Source organism: Schistocerca gregaria, chromosome 1 (assembly GCF_023897955.1).
Source record: "Schistocerca gregaria isolate iqSchGreg1 chromosome 1, iqSchGreg1.2, whole genome shotgun sequence".
Classification (NCBI taxonomy): domain Eukaryota; kingdom Metazoa; phylum Arthropoda; class Insecta; order Orthoptera; family Acrididae; genus Schistocerca; species Schistocerca gregaria.
This window is the reverse complement of record NC_064920.1, coordinates 192,349,307-192,369,162: the sequence shown is the minus strand read 5'-3', so window position 1 is coordinate 192,369,162 and position 19,856 is coordinate 192,349,307. Positions and strand designations below refer to the sequence as shown.

At 41.8% G+C, this 19,856-nt stretch overlaps 1 protein-coding gene across 1 annotated transcript in view; it reads right to left on the bottom strand.

The window, feature by feature from the left end:
* The window catches only part of LOC126337070 (uncharacterized), a 108,505-nt gene that overhangs the window by 42,425 nt on the left and 46,224 nt on the right, over positions 1 to 19,856 (bottom strand). Inside the window, exon 3 of the mRNA XM_050001438.1 lies at positions 702 to 971. Coding sequence (XP_049857395.1) covers positions 702 to 971 — 270 coding nt within the window. The remainder of the gene's footprint in view (positions 1 to 701; positions 972 to 19,856) is intronic.

Genomic DNA, 19,856 nt, shown 5'->3' with positions numbered 1-19,856 from the left:
TTTCTGTTTACTAGGTAGTTGTGTTAACCAATGTGTGGACTATCTCTGCACACTCCCCGACCGACTCACATTCCCGCCTAGTGCCACCTATCTGCACACCCATCCATGTCCTTCATGCTCGCTACTTTTAGGCCCTACTGAAAGACATGCATAAATGTGCACTTGGACTGAAGTTAGTGGATTAATTGCACATCGAGGCGAATCACTTTTATTACATTTCCGTTCGGCCTCCAGTGGGAATCTAAAATTAGCGATCATGAAAGACCTGGACAGGAACTGCAGACGGCCAGGGAGCATGTCAAAATGGTCCGCGTATTTGTGTTCATGTGGCACAGTGCCTAGCACATCTGCCTAGTAAGCAGATGATCCTAGGGTGGAGTCCAAGTCCGACATACATTTTCATTTGTTGCCTCTGATTCTGCATAAAGCTTCAGTGCAATTGACATTATTGGACCCTTCCCTTTCCTGTCCTTTTCCCCCTCCACCTTCAATTTAAATAAAATGTAGCATTGCTACGACACACCACATAAAACTTAGTATAAACTGTACTGGAACTGAGGGTGATGCGATTTTCAGATGTGACAGACCGTCTTTCAGGGAGTCGCAGCGAAGACCGTCAGAGGCTGTAGTGGACCTCAGTGCCGGCGCTGGCAGGTAGCGTTGACCGCTCTGTTTGGGCAGAGTTTGGAGGGCCGGCCCACCTGCAATATAGCAACGCCGCGCCGTGCCGCTCTGAGCTGCACTGCTCGGTGCGGCGCGGCGGCACACGGCCTCGGCTCGCCTCGCCTCGCCTTTCGTTAATGAGAGCGGCGTAGCACAGCGCCGGCACCGAGCGAGCCCACTTATAGCCGTAATGAGGGCGCGCGCGGCCCTCCAAGTTGCGCCAACTTTCTGCAGCCGCGGCCGCGGCTCGCCACATATAACTTGCCGTATTGCGGCCCTCCTCCTTCCGTAGCCAGCAAGATTGCCCCCTAGCAATAAATGCCGGAGGCCCGCGTCATTCCTGCCATATTGCGTCCACTGCCGACGATCCGCTGTCAGCGCAGCCGCCTGCCCGAATTTTAGCGTCGCTAGGGGATAATTTGGACAACGTCTTAATCTTCTGTCGTTGTCCTCGAGATTACTGTGCTCTGTGGACAATAAAAGGCAACATAACGGAAGAGAGCTTACGCTAGCTCCAGTGCACTGCTGTGACAATGTAGCTGAGACAAAGTATATCTTCCGCAGTTCGTGATCTCGCCGTCGCGCTTTCGCTTCCTGAGCACGGGGTGCCGGGTTCGATTCCCGGAGGGGTCAGGGTTTTCACCTGTTTCGAGATGACTGGCTTGTGCTCATCATTTCATCATCATTCCTGTAAGGGACAAATTTGGACTGAGCAAAGGATGGGAATGTGTACGTGCGCTGATAACCGCGCAGTTGAGCGCCCCACAAAACCAAATATCAACAACGTGTATCAGACTGTGCCTCCAGAGGAACTGCACAGATCAGCCAGAACATTACGACCACCGACCTCGTGATATAAACCCGTCCAGGCGATAGCAGCGTCACCTGGCGAGGAATGACTACTAGTCAGCCAATCGCACGGTGCATGAAGTATAAATGAGCGCGCTGCCTGTATGAAGAATCGGGAAGGCGCGCGATCTATTTGATTTTGGCCGAGGCTGTCCCGGAGGCTCGGTTCGAACATTTTGGAAACTGCACGACTTGTCGGGTATTCGAGGAATGCTGTAGTGAGTGTCTTCAACACCTGGCGAAACCTAGGTGAAACCACGTCCAGACGTTGTGGGCTTGAGCGGCCACCCCTCATTACAGATGTCGGATATCGTAGGCTGAGGAGACTGGTGAAACAGGAACAGACGATAAACTGTGGTGGAACTGACATCAGACTTTAACAATGAGCTGAGTAGAAGTGTGTCTGAACACACAGTGCACCGAACACTTTTGTCGATGGGTGTCCGCAGGCGATGGGCCATGCATGGGCAAAAGTTAACACTAAGACGTTGGCAACTGCAACATACACTATTGGCCATTCAATTTGCTACACCAAGAAGAAATGCAGATGATAAACGGGTATTCATTGGACAAATACATTATACTAGAACTCATATCTGATTACATTTTCACGCAATTTGGGTGCATAGATCCTGAGAAATCAGTGCCCAGAACAACCACCTCTGGCCGTAATAACGGCCTTGATACGCCTGGGCATTGAGTCAAACAGAGCTTGGATGGCGCGAACAGGTACAGCTGCCCATGCAGCTTCAACACGATACCACAGTTCATCAAGAGTAATGACTGCCTGATTCTGACGAGGCAGTTGTTCGACCACCATTGACCAGACGTTTTCAATCGGTGAGAGATCTGGAGAATGTGCTGGCCAGGGCAGCAGTCGAACATTTTCTGTATCCACTACAGGACCTGCAATATGCGGTCGTGCATTATCCTGCAGAAATGTAGTGTTTCTCTGGGATCAAATGAAGGGTAGAGCCACGGGTTGTAACACATCTGAAATGTAACGTCCACTGTTCAAAGTCCCGTCAATGCGAAAGAGAGGTGACTGAGACGGGTAACCAATGGTACCCCATACCATCACGCCGTGTGATACGCCAGTATGGCGATGAGGAATACATGCTTGCAATGTGCGTTCACCATGATGTCGCCGTACATGGAGATGATCATCGTGATGCTGTAAACAGAACTTGGATTCATCCTATAAAATGACGTTTTGCCATTCGTGCGCCAAGGTTCGTCGTTGAGTACACCATCGCAGGCGCTCCTGTCTGTGATGCAGTGTCAAGGGTAACCGCAGCCATGGTCTCGGAACTGATAGTCCCTGATGCTGCAAACGTCGCCGAGCTGTTCGTGCAGATGGTTGTTGTCTTGCAAACGTCCCCATCTGTTGACTCAGGGATCGAGACGTGGCTGCACGATCTGTTACAGCCATGTGGATAAGATGCCTGTCATTTCGACTGCTAGTGATACGGGGCCATTGGTATCCCGCACGGCGTTCCGTATTACCTCCTGAACCCACCGATTCCATAGTCTGCTAACAGTCATTCGATCTCGACCAACACGAGCAGCAATGTCGCAATACGATACACCGCAATCGCGATAGGCTACGTCGGAAACGTGACGGTACGCATTTCTCTTCCTTACACGAGGCATCACAACAACGTTTCACCAGGCAACGCCGGTCAACTGCCGTTTGTGTATGAGAAATCGGTTGGAAACTTTTCTCATGTCAGCACGTTGTAGTCGCCACCGGGGCCAACCTTGTGTGAATGCTCTGAAAACCTAATCATTTGCATATCACAGCATCTTCTTCCTGTCTATTAAATTTCGCGTTTGTAGCACGCCATCTTCTTGGTGGAATAATGTTAACGGCCAATAGTGTAATTCGACTTTTCCATGCTGACATCCAAGGACAGAAAGAAAACTAAGACAAAGAAAAACACGATGAATCAAATATAATAACAACACATACCTAATGCTAAACACCACTTTTCGGCGTAACGTGCCAGTTAGAAGACGTCTAACATTAGCGTGTTGATCCCTTAAACAATTTGAACTCATCTTCCGTATCTTCTCACATTCAGGTTCTCATTTTCTGCTTTCGTTTCCTTGTAAATGTTGAATTCTTCTTTCCATGGGTGGATCAGAAGTTCATTCAGACTACTGCAGTAGCCCAGCAACTGCGACCGCCTGCTCCAGGTCGTACTCGTGTACGTCATTTTCGAGCAGTATCGAACATATAAGCTTTATGCAGGACCCCGAGGGTAATGCTTTTATGTTATGCTATTCAGGAGGCCTCCCTGTTAACAATTTCTTGTGATTTTCGAGAGTCCCGCCTAAAATAGCGTAAGCTCCATCGACATTTCATGGTGGCCACCTAATTTACCTATATGGTAAACCTGACTCTGCAGGTGATTTAACAGAACAAGAAGTACCTGTCCCAGAGACCATGCTGAGTATGGCCACAAGCCACTTCATAGGGAGTGGCGGAGAATACTTTGTACATCTTACTGTCACCTCTCCCCTTTCCTATTCCAGTCGTGGATAGTGCGAAGGAAGAACGGCTACCAGTTCGAATCTCTCCATTTTACATTATTTGTCTTTCTGAGAGATATGTTTAGGCGGAAAAAAATTATTGACACTTGTAGCAACGAACGTTCCCAGAATTTTAACAATAATGCTTACCGTGTCGCACAACGCCTCACTTGTAGCGTCTGCCAGTGGAGTTGGCCGAGCACCTCCGTAACGCTCTCGAGCTAATTAAACGGACCTGTGACGAAACGGTTTATCTTCTTCAAGTCACCTCGATTGTCTCTATCAATCCCCTCTGGTAAGGTCCCCATACTGACCAGCAATATTCGAAAATCGTTCGAATCGTGATGGTATGTTGTAGTTACACTCCAAATTGCTCCTCGATTTTACTTAATCTAGCTGCTTCCGCTGGTTCTTCGGCATAATTAAACAATAATGTGTCTTTACGTTTAATCATGCGCACTAAATTTGGAAATGTGTGGTAAGTTCCCATGGAACGAAACTGCTGAGGTCATCTGGCCCTAGGTTTACACACTACTTAATCTAACTCAAACTAACATACACTAAGGACAACACACACCCATGCCCATGGGAGGACTTGAATCTCCGACAGGGGGAGCCGCACAAACCGTGGCAAGGCGGATCACAGCGCGCGGCTACACGGCGCGGCTATGCGCACTATGTTACTTCCTCATGCTGCACCAAGCGTCGTAATTCTAATTGAATGCTACTATTTTCGAGGCTTCCGATTCCTCTATACACAACACTATAAAATGATATCTTCCGTGAACAACACAATGGCAGCCGGCCAGGGTGGCCGAGCGGTTCTAGGCGCTACAGTCTGGAACCGCGCGACTGCTATGGTCGCAGGTTCGAATCCTGCCTCCGGCATGGATGTGTGTGATGTCCTTAGGTTAGTGAGGTTTAAGTAGTTCTAAGTTCTACGGGACTGATGACCTCAGAAGTCCCATAGTGCTCAGAGCCATTTCAACCATTTGAACCAACACAGTGGCACTTCCTACGCTATCCACTAGGTCATAAATTAATATTATGGACAGTAACTTCCATTGGGCGTGGCTGAATGTTTTTCTCTATGGGTCTCAGCTTCTGGTGGTAGTTATGTACTAGTCTGTAGAGATGATAACTAGCTGAAACAGATGTTTGTCGAAAACCATTACATGAAGAAGGGTAGTGAAATGAAAGTAAATTGTATTTTTTTGGTGTTAAATAAAATGTTTCGTTTTATATGGAAATTTGGCTCTTTTACCTCAGAACTCTGATTACGACACTTCTGTTTAGTAAGAGGTTTCGAAGACACACACACACAAACATACACGTACAGAAGAAAGCCACCCACACCAGCACACAAACAAACACATACAAATTTAATTGAAAAAAAATTCTAGTTTCCGGTTCACCCCGAGGTTTTCGTCAGGTTTCCCTTCGTTGTAAGGCAAATGCCGAAACTGCTATAATACCTTCTCCATTACTACCTATTGAGATTACCAGCTACCAGCTCACCTGGTATTTGAATGACAAGAACCGATGCTCTTCGGTGTGTCAGATCACAAACAATCCTCATGGCAGAGATTGAGAATTAAATAAAAACAAATCAGGAAGTAGATCTACGTCCATTAAACGATGTTACGTTTACCGGTGGGAATCGATTGGGGGAGGGGGGGGGGGGGTTATTTACGTCGTGGAGCAAACTCTTGGGCATGCCACGACTCGACCCGCCTAGAGGATGTGAGCGGTGGCAGCACATATTTCTTTCGCGACGGGGAAGGAAGAGGAAATACTCCAATGCGGAAACCTCACATAACTATCTCGCCGACGACTTCTAGCAATAAGATATTCTTCCATATACGATTAAATCAGAAGGCTTCTAATTTAAAACTCCGTAACACTAGCGTCTTTTTCTCGAATGACCAACAACACAACATTTCAGTCAAAATCCTTTGCAATTAAAAATCAAAAAATGAACGAAAGAATTTTTTACTGTACAGCATCAAGAAAAACTTTTCGCTGAAACCTAAAGTCTAGGAAGCACATTACTTTTAATTTTCTACAATATGTGTGTCTGCGTAAATCAGATGTGTGTGGGTTACTTATAATTTCTTTAATTTCTTTTGTTTCTTTTTAGCGTTAAACGTCACAATAGATTCTGAATAACAGTTTGAACTATATCATTGTTTGGTAAAACCATTTTAGAATGTATCACTTCAAGACGATGTTCTAACATTGGCCACCATACTACTCTAGTGAAAAAGAGGTGTCGATATTATAACCGAACATTAATGCGACAGCAGCTGAGAAATCTACTTCTCTACTGAGCAGGACTCACAATAATTTCAGTAACAGGGGATGAGTTACGAAAACCAAGCGTCGTTCCAGTCTCAAGAAACATATACCCAACATCCTGCTCGTGAAATCTCTCCACATGCAGGTCATCAAAGTCTTATTTCATTTCTACCATGTTCCAGGGATTACGTTTTTATCATCTTGAATGTGTATACAAAACACTGCATTCAAAAAAAAAAAAATATATAGAGCGAACTGTTGCAGGTAAAATATTTACTTGATTCTATTATAAATTGCTCACTCATGAAGCGAATAAGAGGCATTCAATATTCTTCTCATAATGGAGAAAATATGTAGAACAAATTTGTTTCAGAGCTGAAAGAGAAAGGGAAAAAAATCTATTTAACCATCTCCGAACGCAATGGAAAGTTTCCGGGCCTAATCAGTCACGTTCAAAGAGACTGCAGCCCCACGACGTCCCACGGGGTGGCAGCAATATCAGATGTTGTCAACAACGTCATCTTGTTGCTCAATGCACTGCAAGCTGTCGTTTTCGGCAGCGAAATTTGAGGGAATCAACTCCCCAAGAGTAGCAGTGGTTTCTAATCCGTGCAGGCTCGTATCGATTGATCGATCGGGTCGGCATGGTGTGATCTTTGGGCTCGGCTGGTTGACGTAGCTTTTGGCCGCGACGGGTGTGGGGGGGCTAGAAAGGGGACAGCCAGAGAGCCACGCGGAGCGTGAGAATCGGAGGCGAGCGTGGCTGAGCAGGCACGACACAGAGGTTGTGGTGTGTCTGACACGTTTGCAAGACCACACCTGGCTTGCAGTGTGGGAACTGGACTCGGCCACATTACCCGAATCGACTCGTGCGGCCCTGATATGGATCTGTAAAGGATTTCATAACAGATTTGGTGAGACTTGCTTGTCATGTTTTTGGTGCGCATATTATACTGACCCTTGCTTCCCAAGTATGGTCACCATAACTGGAAACTGTTGTCTTGCCAACCAAAAGGTCCCCTCTATTTAGTGCTGTTTAAGTATGCACGTGTTATTGTGTTTGATTAAAGGTCTATCTAGATTTTGTGATGTGATACAGTCCGAGCAAGCGAGGTGTATAAATTGGTACTAATGGTGTTCGGAGTGACGGACGGCATAAGCCAGTATGATGAAATTGTAATATTTTTCCTGGTACAGTGAGCCGTGTGGACGTTGTTATAGTTGGTTCAAAGCACAGGCTTAACATTGAATCTGTACGTTCTGTGTCATCTAACTGCATTACTTGTTCACTCGTAAACTGTCAAATGGTAGTCTTACTTGACTGTTTATCAGTATCCTGTTCAGGGGTAATTTAAATGAGCTCCCCAGTTTCAGAGAACACATGTTAACCTACTAGTGTAGTTAAAATTTCTAAGCTGTCTTGGTATTATGCTATTCGCTCTCGTCCTTTAAGGTTACGTCCAGGGCATTAGTTATTGATTCACCCTTGACTATTTTATTTCAATGTTCGTGAAATAGGCTGTTATTTTATACATCGTAGTTATTTTAGGTTTGAGGAATTAATGTTTTACCGATTTCTCCCCCCCCCCTTTCTCTGTATAGTAGCACGGGCTATAAAACCTTTTTTTCCAGTGTGTTATAGTGTACTCTGTGCGGCACCCTGTCCAGCTCGCCAGCTTGCTGTGGGTTCTGGGTCTGCCCGCTTCTGGTCTGGGTCCAGTGGGCCCCCCTTCTGCTACGTGAATTAGCCCGTGCCTATGTGACGTCACCTGTTTCGAAAATGTGTCACGAAGGGGTGTATCTGTTGTTATTTTCTTTTGTGTTAAAAAAAGTTTGTGATATCTATTATTGGTTAATCTTTATCTCATTATTGTAGTCTCCTTTTGGGAGCTTTACTGTGTATAGAATTTAATTAACTTGCAAGTCACTTAATGCTTGGTTAAAGATTTATGTTGGTGTTTGAATAGGGTGTTTGCCAGTTCTTGTAAGGATTTTGAATTTTAAAGATAAGTTAGTAAAGCAAAGTTAATAAAAGTGTTGTTGTTATAAATTGTGGATGTTGCTTATGTGGCCCGGTCCTCCCGCTCAAGAGCAATTGGCAGATTAGGGTGGATTAACCACCACAGTTTTAACTGACGCCTTTTATGCCACCCCCTGAGACCTCTTCGTCTTAATTTTGAACGCGTCTGAAATGTTTTCTTCAGCCACCCGTAAGAAAACCAGGCGACTTTAACAGTGAGAGTCTCGGTTCTGTCATCCATTGCAGATGCGCAAGAAGACAATAAATGTGGTTAAGACGGGCTGTGACGGCCTTCCTATAGTATGACACATTCACTGTGGCCCTGGTCAGAATTATGATGAACTTTGGTGCCAATGTGACATCATTAACGTACCTTACAGCTCACATGAATTTCTTAGCTCTGTGTATAATTCGACACGAAGCTATTTGAAGCGCCGCTGAATCCAAGGTGATGTCACAGGGCGCCAAGCTTCTGCTCCATTACAGAGGAAGAGTATAGATACTTTTGAGTTAAATTTCAATCTTATGGAAGACAGTTCCTCCGTTTCGAAAAGGAAAGTCTTTAATTTGTTGCACAGTATCGTATTCTAACACCAGAAGCTGACAGTAAGTGTGTGCCATAACCTGACAATTGGTGAACACTAACGGAAGAGTGCAGTTATCGTGTTAGTTAATGGTTGTCAGACACACTTGGCGCATAAAATATGTTCGTGGGCTCTTAAACTACTTGAAACACTGTTATTACTGTGTTGAAGTTATGCATATTATTAGGTGTAGAAAAATGTCCACTAACAGTCACAATGAAAGATTATTTACTCGCCACACGACCGGTTTCGTGGATGGAAAAGTCTTATGGCAGCACGGCTGGACTATTTCAATGCCAAAATCAAAAGAGAAAATCGCCAAGTTCTCCTTTTCCTAGACAATGCAACCTGCCACCCGAAAGTAAAGTTATCAAACGTGAAATTTGTTTGGTTCTCTCCAGCTTCAACTAGCCTCACGCATCCCATCGAGTAGAGGGCTATTTACACATTCATGTGTCATTATAGGCGATTACTCATGCGATCTCTTATTATTACTATCGAAGCAGCCTAACATGCGTTTGCTGATGCACGGTCACTTTCTCTCTTGGATGCAGTAAATTGGATTAGGTTGGCAGTAAAGGAAATAAAACCTTAAACTGTTACGAAGTGCTTCAACTAGGCGGGGTTTGGGGTTCAAGAACAAGATGCTTTTATGGGCATCGAAGTTCAACAAAAAGCAAAATGCGAAACATTTCATGTAGTGCAGATGATTACATTCGAAGTGATGACTTTCTGTCAATTCACTCCGCTTTTACTTCAGCAACAGAGTTGATAGAAATCCGCAACAAAAAGAATCATGAAGAAGAAACAAAGGAAGAAGAAGAGGAGGTAAATGATAGACATAGAAAAATTAATTCGTCTGAAGAAGCCATTGCATGCATAACTGATGTTATGCAATTAGCAGCAACACAAATTCGTGGAACTATTCTATGGTGCAAAAACTTGCCTAGGAAAAAAAGTTTGTAGGAAATTAAAGCAAATTTACCTCATTGATGTATGGCAAGAAAAGTGAAATGTAAAGCAAATAATGTTGCGAATAATGTGCACGTATACACAGTAATAAAGTAATTTAAAGTTCGAGCAAAAATATAGAAATGCTGTGTTATTTGTCAATTAGTGTAAATAGTACAGTGTTCTATTGTCCAATATACAGTAAATGAACATTTATATGCTGGAGTGAAGGTATGTAAGTACAGTATGTTCATAATTAAAAATTTTTGCTGTACTTTTGTGCATGATAGCTGACAAATTTTAAGTAGCCAAGTGAGTTTCGTGTAATCCGGAAAACTGTCCAATTGGGAAAATTATTTTGGTTCCGCGACTCCTTTTGAGTAAGTTTTGCTGTATTTTATTTTCAAGTGAACAATCTGATCTGAAAAAATTATTTTCCCTGTGGTTCATGTAAATATCTGCAAGTATTCGTGCCAAACTACTTCCATTGCAAGGCCACCTTCTTTTTTATAAATTTTGTTTCCGGTATTAAAAGTAAAACAATTGTGTGACAAGATGGGTTCTAGCAGTTCTGTGAATTCACATATCTAAGCCTTGGATAGCTTTGTGGGTTTTAATAAGTCGTTTTAATTATCTGAATAGTGTCACGCGTATGAATGTTGGTGTAAAGGTTTACTATGTCCATTGAAACAAATTTGACACCCCTCTGGTACTGGTATGGCTTTCATATCTTCAATAAGTTCATGGGTATTCTTAACTGAAAAATTGCTTTCATAGGTGTAAAAGTTACTAAGAATGTCTTTACGTTTCTTGCTGATAAACTATGCTGGACTGTTTCTTGAGTTGACTATGAGGCGTATAGGATAATTTTCGTTATAAATCTTTGTTTGCGAACGCAGTTTTGGTGTCGATGGGCTCATGACATTTTAGAACATCAGAGTCAGATAACAGGAAGTCAGAAGATTACAGTAGTTTCTTAAGCTGGTCCTGAAAATTGGGTGTGGGATCATTGTGTATTCCATGTATGTTGTTATTATGGAAAAAGTCTAGAATTTTGTTGATATATTCCGATTCATACATAACAACACCTAAGTTCCCCTTGTCAGATTTGAGTACCAGGGCCTTGTTCAATATAATTTTCTCTTAATATTCCTGAGCAGTTTGGAGTCACAGTTATGTGACTTTTGGTTTTGTAAGTTTTTGTGTATAATATTCTTAACTTGCAGCCCAATACTAACCTTTTCATTATTATTTATTTTAATTGAGTCATATGCCATAATTCTTTGGGATTGTAGTGTGTGAGTATTTGTGGGATATTATGTTTGAGACCCTTCTCAAGTAATTCAGTTTCCTTTTTGTCAAATATGATGGTGGTTGAATTAATCACCCTATTGTAAAACCTTTGTTCTGGTGTGGATGGAGATTCTAGTTGCAGCATTTTGTTACGACGGAGAGCAAGTAATTTCTGATTATGTCTAGTTGCACAACTAGTTGTTCTTTGCACTCTTGTTCATTAATGTTCTCTACAATACACATAAATTGCATTGGTGTCCAGGAGTTGCTTAGTTCCAAGTATAGTTTGAGCATTTGTTTGTTGTGGGCATCTATACATTTGTATAATGATTTGATTTCAGTTTTTAACCAAACAGTTTGACACTTCCACTTTGCTATTTCTGCTGACTTAGTATGGATTCTAGCATTAATTTTAATGTAGTTCGGCATTAGTTTAGAGAAAAGGCTGTTTTTGTTGAATGTGATTGCTTAAATGGTTTCCATCATCTTGATTTTACATGTTCTGAATGCATTGACAGTTCGTAATACCTTGATAGGTAACATTAAGAGAATTCTATCCATATTGAATGCTGATGATTTCCGTAAATGTTCCTCTACAGAGTGTAGAAAAGCTTCCACTACCAGTCACAATAAAAGATTATTTATTCGTCACACAACCGGTTTCGGGGTTGTGCCCATTCTCAGGTGTTTGTACATTCATGTACATGTTTGTATTACTGGAGATAACTTTTTAAACACAATGAAAATTATTTGCTGGAATCAAGCAAGACCAGCATACAAGTAAAAACAAATTATTTTAAACAGCTATTGGTCAAAAGCAATGCTCATATCAAAATTGTAATTCTCTTACGCCAATTTTTGCACTCTTGCTTGCCGTGAGGTAAATACTCCCCACTGCCCTTGCAAGTGCACGCGCACCAGAAAGAATCGCAGGAGGCAGAACACCTCTAAATTCTGGCAGTATAATAAATAACTATCCAGCAATTTACCTTCCAGATTAATGCTTAAGGCATTGACATTAGCTGATCTTGATAAAACTCTCTTTGCGCCTGTAACAGCCTAGATTCCTTTCACACGCATTTGCTCTTCTAATCCCGATTGGGCGGAGATGAAAAAAAATTCCTTACTGAACGATGGGACAAGTTTGTTTATCTCATCTACAAATTTTCGGTCCGAGTCCACAGTTCATTGTGCATCGAGCAATTGACGCTTTGTTTGAAATTTCGTTATCTCAGGCCTTCCAATTATGTAGCACTGGTTAAAATTATGCAGTCATCCACTCCTTACCTTGAAATCACTTTAATCGATGTTGCGCACGATCTGATGTGCATAACATAGTGAGTCACAATCATGCACCTTGTATTAAGCATCCAGTTCTTGTAACAATTGTGACTAGTTCTCCCTTGAATGTCCGTAGTTTTTATTATTCACTACATGCCCTTATTGCCGCGGAGTTATTCGCAATCTGATCATAATTGTTTTTTTACTTTGCTGCGGATGATCGTCCATGTACGTAATTATGTTTAGTACCTGATCCTTGGAGAACGACTTATTGGAGACGGGATTTGTGGCTCCCTGTACGACAAGGATGAGAAGTATATCGATCGACACCTGTTTCACTATCACTTTCACTTGTTACGCACGTATCGTGATCCTGATGAACGTTGTCCACACAGTCGAGTGTACACACCACACATTCCACTGACTCATGTTGCAGAAACGCTAATATACCATTTACCACTTCTTCCTCATTCTGCGAAATTCCTTGAATTCTTTCTGACGAAATGTCAACTGCGTCATCTTTTGTTGTAGATGTTATGCAATGTTTACTGTGTTTATAGTTTCCATTGCTCTGCTTTGTATCAACATCACCAGCGCTGTAGCAGTGTATTCGACTAAGCAGCTCAACTACGCACCGTGGCCTCATGGGCTGTTGGATACATCAAGTGCCGTTCCTTGTTGCCGTTAGTAGTCAATATTGTTGTTTGCGACCAAGCAGTCGAGGGGTTGTTACTTAAAATGTACTTTGGTAAATGATACAGACATTTTAGACATGTAACTAACATTGTGGAACTTCATCAGCGTGTGTGTGTTTGGATATAGGTGCGAGTTTGAGTGGTAGGTGGGTGAGTGAGTGTTTGTATTTGATCAAGGTAACATATTTTTGAGAAATTATATAGATTTGTGGTAAGATCTTATGGGACCAAGTTGCTTAGGTCATTGGTCCCTACGCTTAAACACTAGTTAATCTAACTAAAACTAACACACTATAGACAACACACACACCCATGCCCGAGGGAGGACTCGGACATCCGACGTGGAGAGCCGCGCGGACAGTGACCAAAAAAAAAAAAAAATCAAATGGCTCTGAGCACTATGGGACTCAACATCTTAGGTCATAAGTCCCCTAGAACTTTTTTTTACAAAAAAAAAACTTTATTGACCAATTGTTATAATGATACAATTTAACCTACTACCTAAATACATTAGTAGGTCCTATTTTTAACTTTAACAATTTCTAACTACAGCTATTATATTAAACACTACAGGTATCTACAATGATTCTTTACCACTATGGGGTTAGTCTACTATGCTATACTACATTGTTATTTTGGTGTTACCTTAACTCTATCTGCTGTTAATTATGATGCTACTTTTGGATATTTGTTATTAATATTATTAGACTACACTACCTGCAGCGTTACAAGTGAGCCAGCTTGATATAAACCTAATTGTTGGCCTTTCCCACTAAGCTAATCCTAGTGGGAGTGCCCCTGGCACTGGGCTGGCCGGTGACATGTCGCTGCAGTTCTATACTATTTCTGTTTCCTAGTTTGACCTATAACTAACCTTATATCTATTGTCATATTCTGTGCGTGGTCTTGTTCGGGTATTGATGTACTGCCCCCCCCCCCCCCTACCTATTCCGAAAACTTGGCGGGTTCCAGCCGTGAGGCGGCTGGCCAAGTCCAAGTCCCGGCGGAACTGAGGGGGTGTACTTAGAACTACTTAAACCTAACTAACCTAAGGACATCACACACACCCATGCCCGAGGCAGGATTCGAACCTGCGACCGTAGCAGCCTTGCGGTTCCGGACTGCAGCGCCTAGAACCGCTCGGCCACCGCGGCCGGCGCGGACAGTTACAAGACGCACCAGACCGCGCGGCATATTTTAGATATGGAAATACTGAAACTTATAACAATACTGTCTGTATCCTAATAAGGTGTTAATGTTGTGTGTGTGTGTGTGTGTGTGTGTGTGTGTGTGTGTGTGTGTGGGAGGGAGGGAGTAAGAAGGAAGCAAGAGAGAGTGATGAAATATGCTGACGAGACAGAATTTTTGGTAACTAAACTGTCTGGTTGCTGTTGACAAAGTATTTTGCCGCTCTCCGGAATTTTGCTGACAAGCCATCGTAACATTCTGCTCAGCCTGCATATAACCAACCAGTGCAAGTGACGTCACGGGTAAGGTAACAAGTACGGTACAGTACGTAAATGCTCAACAACAGGTGGGGCCGATAGCAGCACGCCATGCTATTCTAATAACGAAGTCTTAAACATGGTTGAAAGCGGCAAACGTAAATACACTTTCGAGAAATGATGAATACATCCAACTGACTTTATAAACTTTCAGTACCATTACGGGTACCTTCTGCAGAAGGAGGAGGAGGAGGAGGAGAAGGTGGAGATTAATCTGTAACATTTCGTAGACAACGAGGTCGTTAGAGACGGAGCACAAGCTCGGATTAGGGAAGGATGAAGAAGAAAAGCCCTTCGAAGCGAATCATCCCAGCATTTGCCTAAAGCGATTTAGGGAAACCACGGGAAACCTAAATCAGGATAGTTGAACGCCGATTTAGACCGTCACCCTCCCGAATGCGAATTCATTTTCAGGAGGAATAAAGTCTCACACGTACATAACGTTAAAATTATAAGTATGCATTATCCTCATATTGCTTATAATTTTCACGTAAATTATGTGACACTTGTTTCTGAAGAACATGCCTCCAGTGCTATTGAAACATGTCAAGGCTTGTGACGATAAAACTAACACTATGCATCATCTGGCTGCATACATCATTCATTAAAACTGCTCTAATACCACACTGATTCATATAGTCAACGCGATATTTACTGTCTGCACTTTCCCTCTTGTTCTTCGGGATCGACAGCCAACTTGACATCAAGCTCACCCCTCCCTCGTCCCTCCTGACGTCATTTACACACGATCGACTTGTTAGACTTCAGTATTTATTTGCACCTTCCCCGTCGACACCATGACTGTTTCTTGCTTCACATCGTCGCTAAATTTAATGACATCAACAGTAAGGTGTCGCAGCTAACTGTGGAGACGTTTTCCACGATCATTTTGTGTGCTTGCACAGCGAGATAACAGCACGTATTACACTGAATGGGTTTACACGTGCTTTGTCAAGTAGTAGCATTAACGGACTGTGTAATTTTCATGATTGCTACTTCACACTATAGAGATTCACAATAGTTTAAATACAAATGACATTAAACAATGCATCTCCAAACACGTACCTTTGCATGGTGATTATCGGTATGAAGTACAGTTATAACCAGTACCACGAAAGAAACTAGAATGACAAAGTATTGAAAGTGGGTGATGTTTTTTACTACAGGAGAACAAGACAGGGACGAAATTAAGTTGTAAGTTTCATTCAACCAAAAAAACTTGAAAAGAAATTACAAATAAAGAACCAATTTTGAAAAATAAGTCTGCGGATTCTCGCAGCCATGTCCGAGACACATGAATTGCATTAATGAAGGAGACGAATAAGCAACCGGTTGCAAAATTTTCTTGTGTTGACCTGATTTCGATACCGACTAACCGTATAACCACCAGAAAAAAATACAGTTATCAAAAAACATTAATTACATAGGACAATGACAAGCATGTAAAAGACATTAAGTAGCACAAGACGTGTTAAAAACAGAACGCGTATTACTTACACAGCTTGACAGTGCATGGAGAGATTGTAAAAACGAATGAGGTAAAGTGCTCAAGCCAAATAAATAAAAGTTATCTTGTAAAACCAACACTAAAACCAAGAATATAGGAAGCCGCTAAGACTGAGATCAGACTGAAAGGTTTGTTAGATGATTTCGCCGCTACGTAGAAACAGCGCAGTGCATGACAGCTACATCATAAGTGAAAATAATTATAACAAGTTTAATAACATAATTGTAAAAATAGATAATAAGCGAAATATACAGGAAAATGCTGCATACTGAAATAGCAGTTAATACACACCATCTGTCTAGCGCAGACAGGACTTCAGTGCTTAAAATGAACGGAATTAAAATAGTAGGAATAATAGCCACGGAATACGATAAAAATAATTAAAAGTGGAGGAAAACAATGTTTGCGAGTAACGGCCTTCAGCAAAATAACGACAGCGTGTCAAAAAGTTGCTAATAGCTATTTGAAGCCGTTAAGGAAATTTTTATTTCGTAGTTGTAGCGGCTCATTAATAAATGAACCCATCATTTGTGAGTATATGCATAAAAATACCCAGGTCTTCAAGAATATCGTATCTACAATCTTCGGTTAGTGTCTTTTAATGACCAAATGATACGCACAAGACGAATTACGGACATTAACAGCCTTTCTTCCTAATAAATGTTGTTTATATCTGATATTGATGGCTCTTCCGGTCTGTCTATGTAATAGAGTGGGCAAGTGTCACAGGTTATTTTATAAACTCTTCAGTAATGCAAAAGAGTAATCAACAAACTGTGAATTAGATTTTTCTGAAAACTGTTATTAGTGGGAAAAGCGACTTTGTATCCATTGCTTTTCTCTAACAGACGACAAATTCTGTGGTAATTCATCTCAAACAATTGTATTGGAAAACTTCTCTGTTTTCGCCATTGTCATTATTAACAATACTGGCTATAGTACTGAATCTTTAAAAATATTATCGACTAAGGAAGGTTCAAAACTATTTTAACTGCTGTAGGTTTTATTAATATGCATTTCAACTTTAAATTTTTTCGGGATCTGAAGGCGTTGAAACAGCCTGATGAATGGCTGAACAGAAATAGGCATTTTTATGAGATCGAGACTGTTAGGATTTATTTTATTAACTGAAAATGACAGAAATAGTCACTGTACTAAGCTATAGAATTTCATAAATACTGTAGTTCTACAAAAGCCAATTTTACCAAAAACGTATCTAACAAAACAGCGTTTCTCATTTGACTACTGCTGTTTTTGTACGAGAGTTGGCGACAGTGAGACACGAATGATTATGAAATGATAATTAAATCAAGACCCTACGCTGCTGACAGGCGTTGATATACATCAACGGGAGCAGTTGAAAATGAGTGCCCCGACCGGGACCCAAACCCAGGATCTTCTGCTTACATGGCTTTCCGAAAGAACAGATACTATCTTCTTATATGAATGATTATGATCACCTTGTTAGTGGTAATTGCTTGGATCTTCCAGTGTAGGTTCATTTTCGTGATTCTGTAGTGAATTTATGAAAGGGGATGGCAGGCAAGGAGGCGGGCTAGAGGTAAGCCGCGTTGGCAGCAGTATTCACACATAGCATGTTGAAGCTGGCTGCAGGTACGCACTGGTTACATTCTTTCCTTTTTCCCACAATTGAGTTCTACTCGTCTTTGGAGGTACATACGTAGGTGAACTGATATCCTCTCGCCTCGGATGGAGGTGCAAAAGACTGCATTCCTTTTCCGAGGACAACAGCTGAATGGCGCGAATAAGTCTCCTCAGAGCTTCGTAGAATGGAGAAACCCTAGATCTCTATACGCCTATTTGGCTGGCCTTATCACAGCTGACAACATTCGTTGGAATTATGAGCCATACAGTGTGTGAAGAGAAGCAAGTAATTACGGTGGCGCCATTTTTGTGCCCGACATCTATTTTGCACAACACACTTTATAAACAAAGTCCGAATAGCTGCTGATGCTACCTACAACAGAGGTACCTGTCCGTCTGCGGAGAGGCGATCCTGGCTTTTCATGCAATCTCTCGAGAGCGACTACGCACTGTCACTCATCTTCTGCCTGAATCTCTAACTGCAAACAAAATTCAGGTTTTTTTGGACGACACTACAGACACTATTGGGAAGCGTTCGATATTTTCAATGTATGATGCTCATATCTTCTGACATTTTCTCAGTCTGTGACGTATTATAGAACGAAATATTTGTCGTTAGTGCTAGTGGAAAATACGAAGTGTCTGTGCTAAAATATGTTAACTTAAGGAAAGTGAAAGGCTTTTATGAACTGAAGAGAAGTTTCAAGCAGAATGCTCGAAAAGGATTGGTAGAAGTTATATCTTCAGTGTGTGGCAAACCTTCCTGCACCCCAGCTAACAACTAATGCAATGCTTATTGGAGACAACAACGATATTCTGCTTTTGGCGTTCCTTCCCAGAAGGAATTAACAGGATGGACAGGAGGAAGCAACGACTTTATCGTTTTATTACCTGAAAAATAGCTGCCTTTTGAGAGATATTTATTTTTTAATTCAGATAGAAACACTGACCAGAATTGTTATTGATGCTACTATTATTATATTCGTGATTTTTTATATCCTGGTGCACAGTCTAAAAATGTTCAATGCAATATCTTAACTTTTTCCAATGGGAGGGCATTCCATTTTACCAAACTATCGGGATTCTCCTTAATTTCAGGTGAAAAACGTAATCAAATCGTTGAAGTATCTGAGGAGTGGAAGACAATTACTACTACCTCTCGGGAATACCCACCATCTTTCAGAATATGCAAGGTAAACCAGTCGTTGATATTCAGTAAGAATCCAAAAGCAACTTTCCTCTGGGGAACAGTGACACACGGCGTTGGCGCTTGGATGCTGTTCGAAACAAGTGACGATTTCACATGACTTGACTCCCAGTCAGCTTTTTGATGATGTAATCAACAACTCAAGATCTCGTGGTTCTTTTTCCTTGACTGACAAGTGAGAACAAAAATTTTTTCGACACATTTGTTGCCTGTGGAGAAGAGGAAGATGGGCCGGGCTTGTTTATAACTGAATTTGACAATATCTGGGAGAACCAATGATCTTTTTATTTTTTACGCTGTATGCGTTTTAAATGTAGCTTAACCTTTTTTTCTGCAGTACGTTAGCATACCCAAACGTTGATGATCTTTGATTAGTGCAGCTCTCGTGTCGTTCCTTCCTATTTCCAGCTAAACTTTATGACAAAAACCGCCTTTGAAACTGAAGGCTGTACTTTTTTTTGTAGTTAGGATAATATACCAGTTACTGCACTATCAGATGAGTTTTTTGTTTATGCCTGTAAAGTTACAAAAATATATCATGGAGACCTACACGGAATACCGCGATTTGCAATGATGTTTCAATCACCTGAAAAGCATGTATTTTTGACAAAGGGTGGTTCTCTTATCAACCCCTCTGTTCTCAGACAGACTGGAAACACTTCAATCTGTCCACGAATAGAAGGGCTTGTTAACATCCATACTGACCTATTGACAGAGAAAGGTAAGGTTTAAGAAGTATTTGTTCGTCAGAAGTTTGCTCTAGGAATATTGTGTAAGTTCGACAACCGAACATCATGCTACTCAAGAGTACGTCATTATCAGGAGAAAGAAAACTGGCGTTCTACGGATCGGAAAGTGGAATG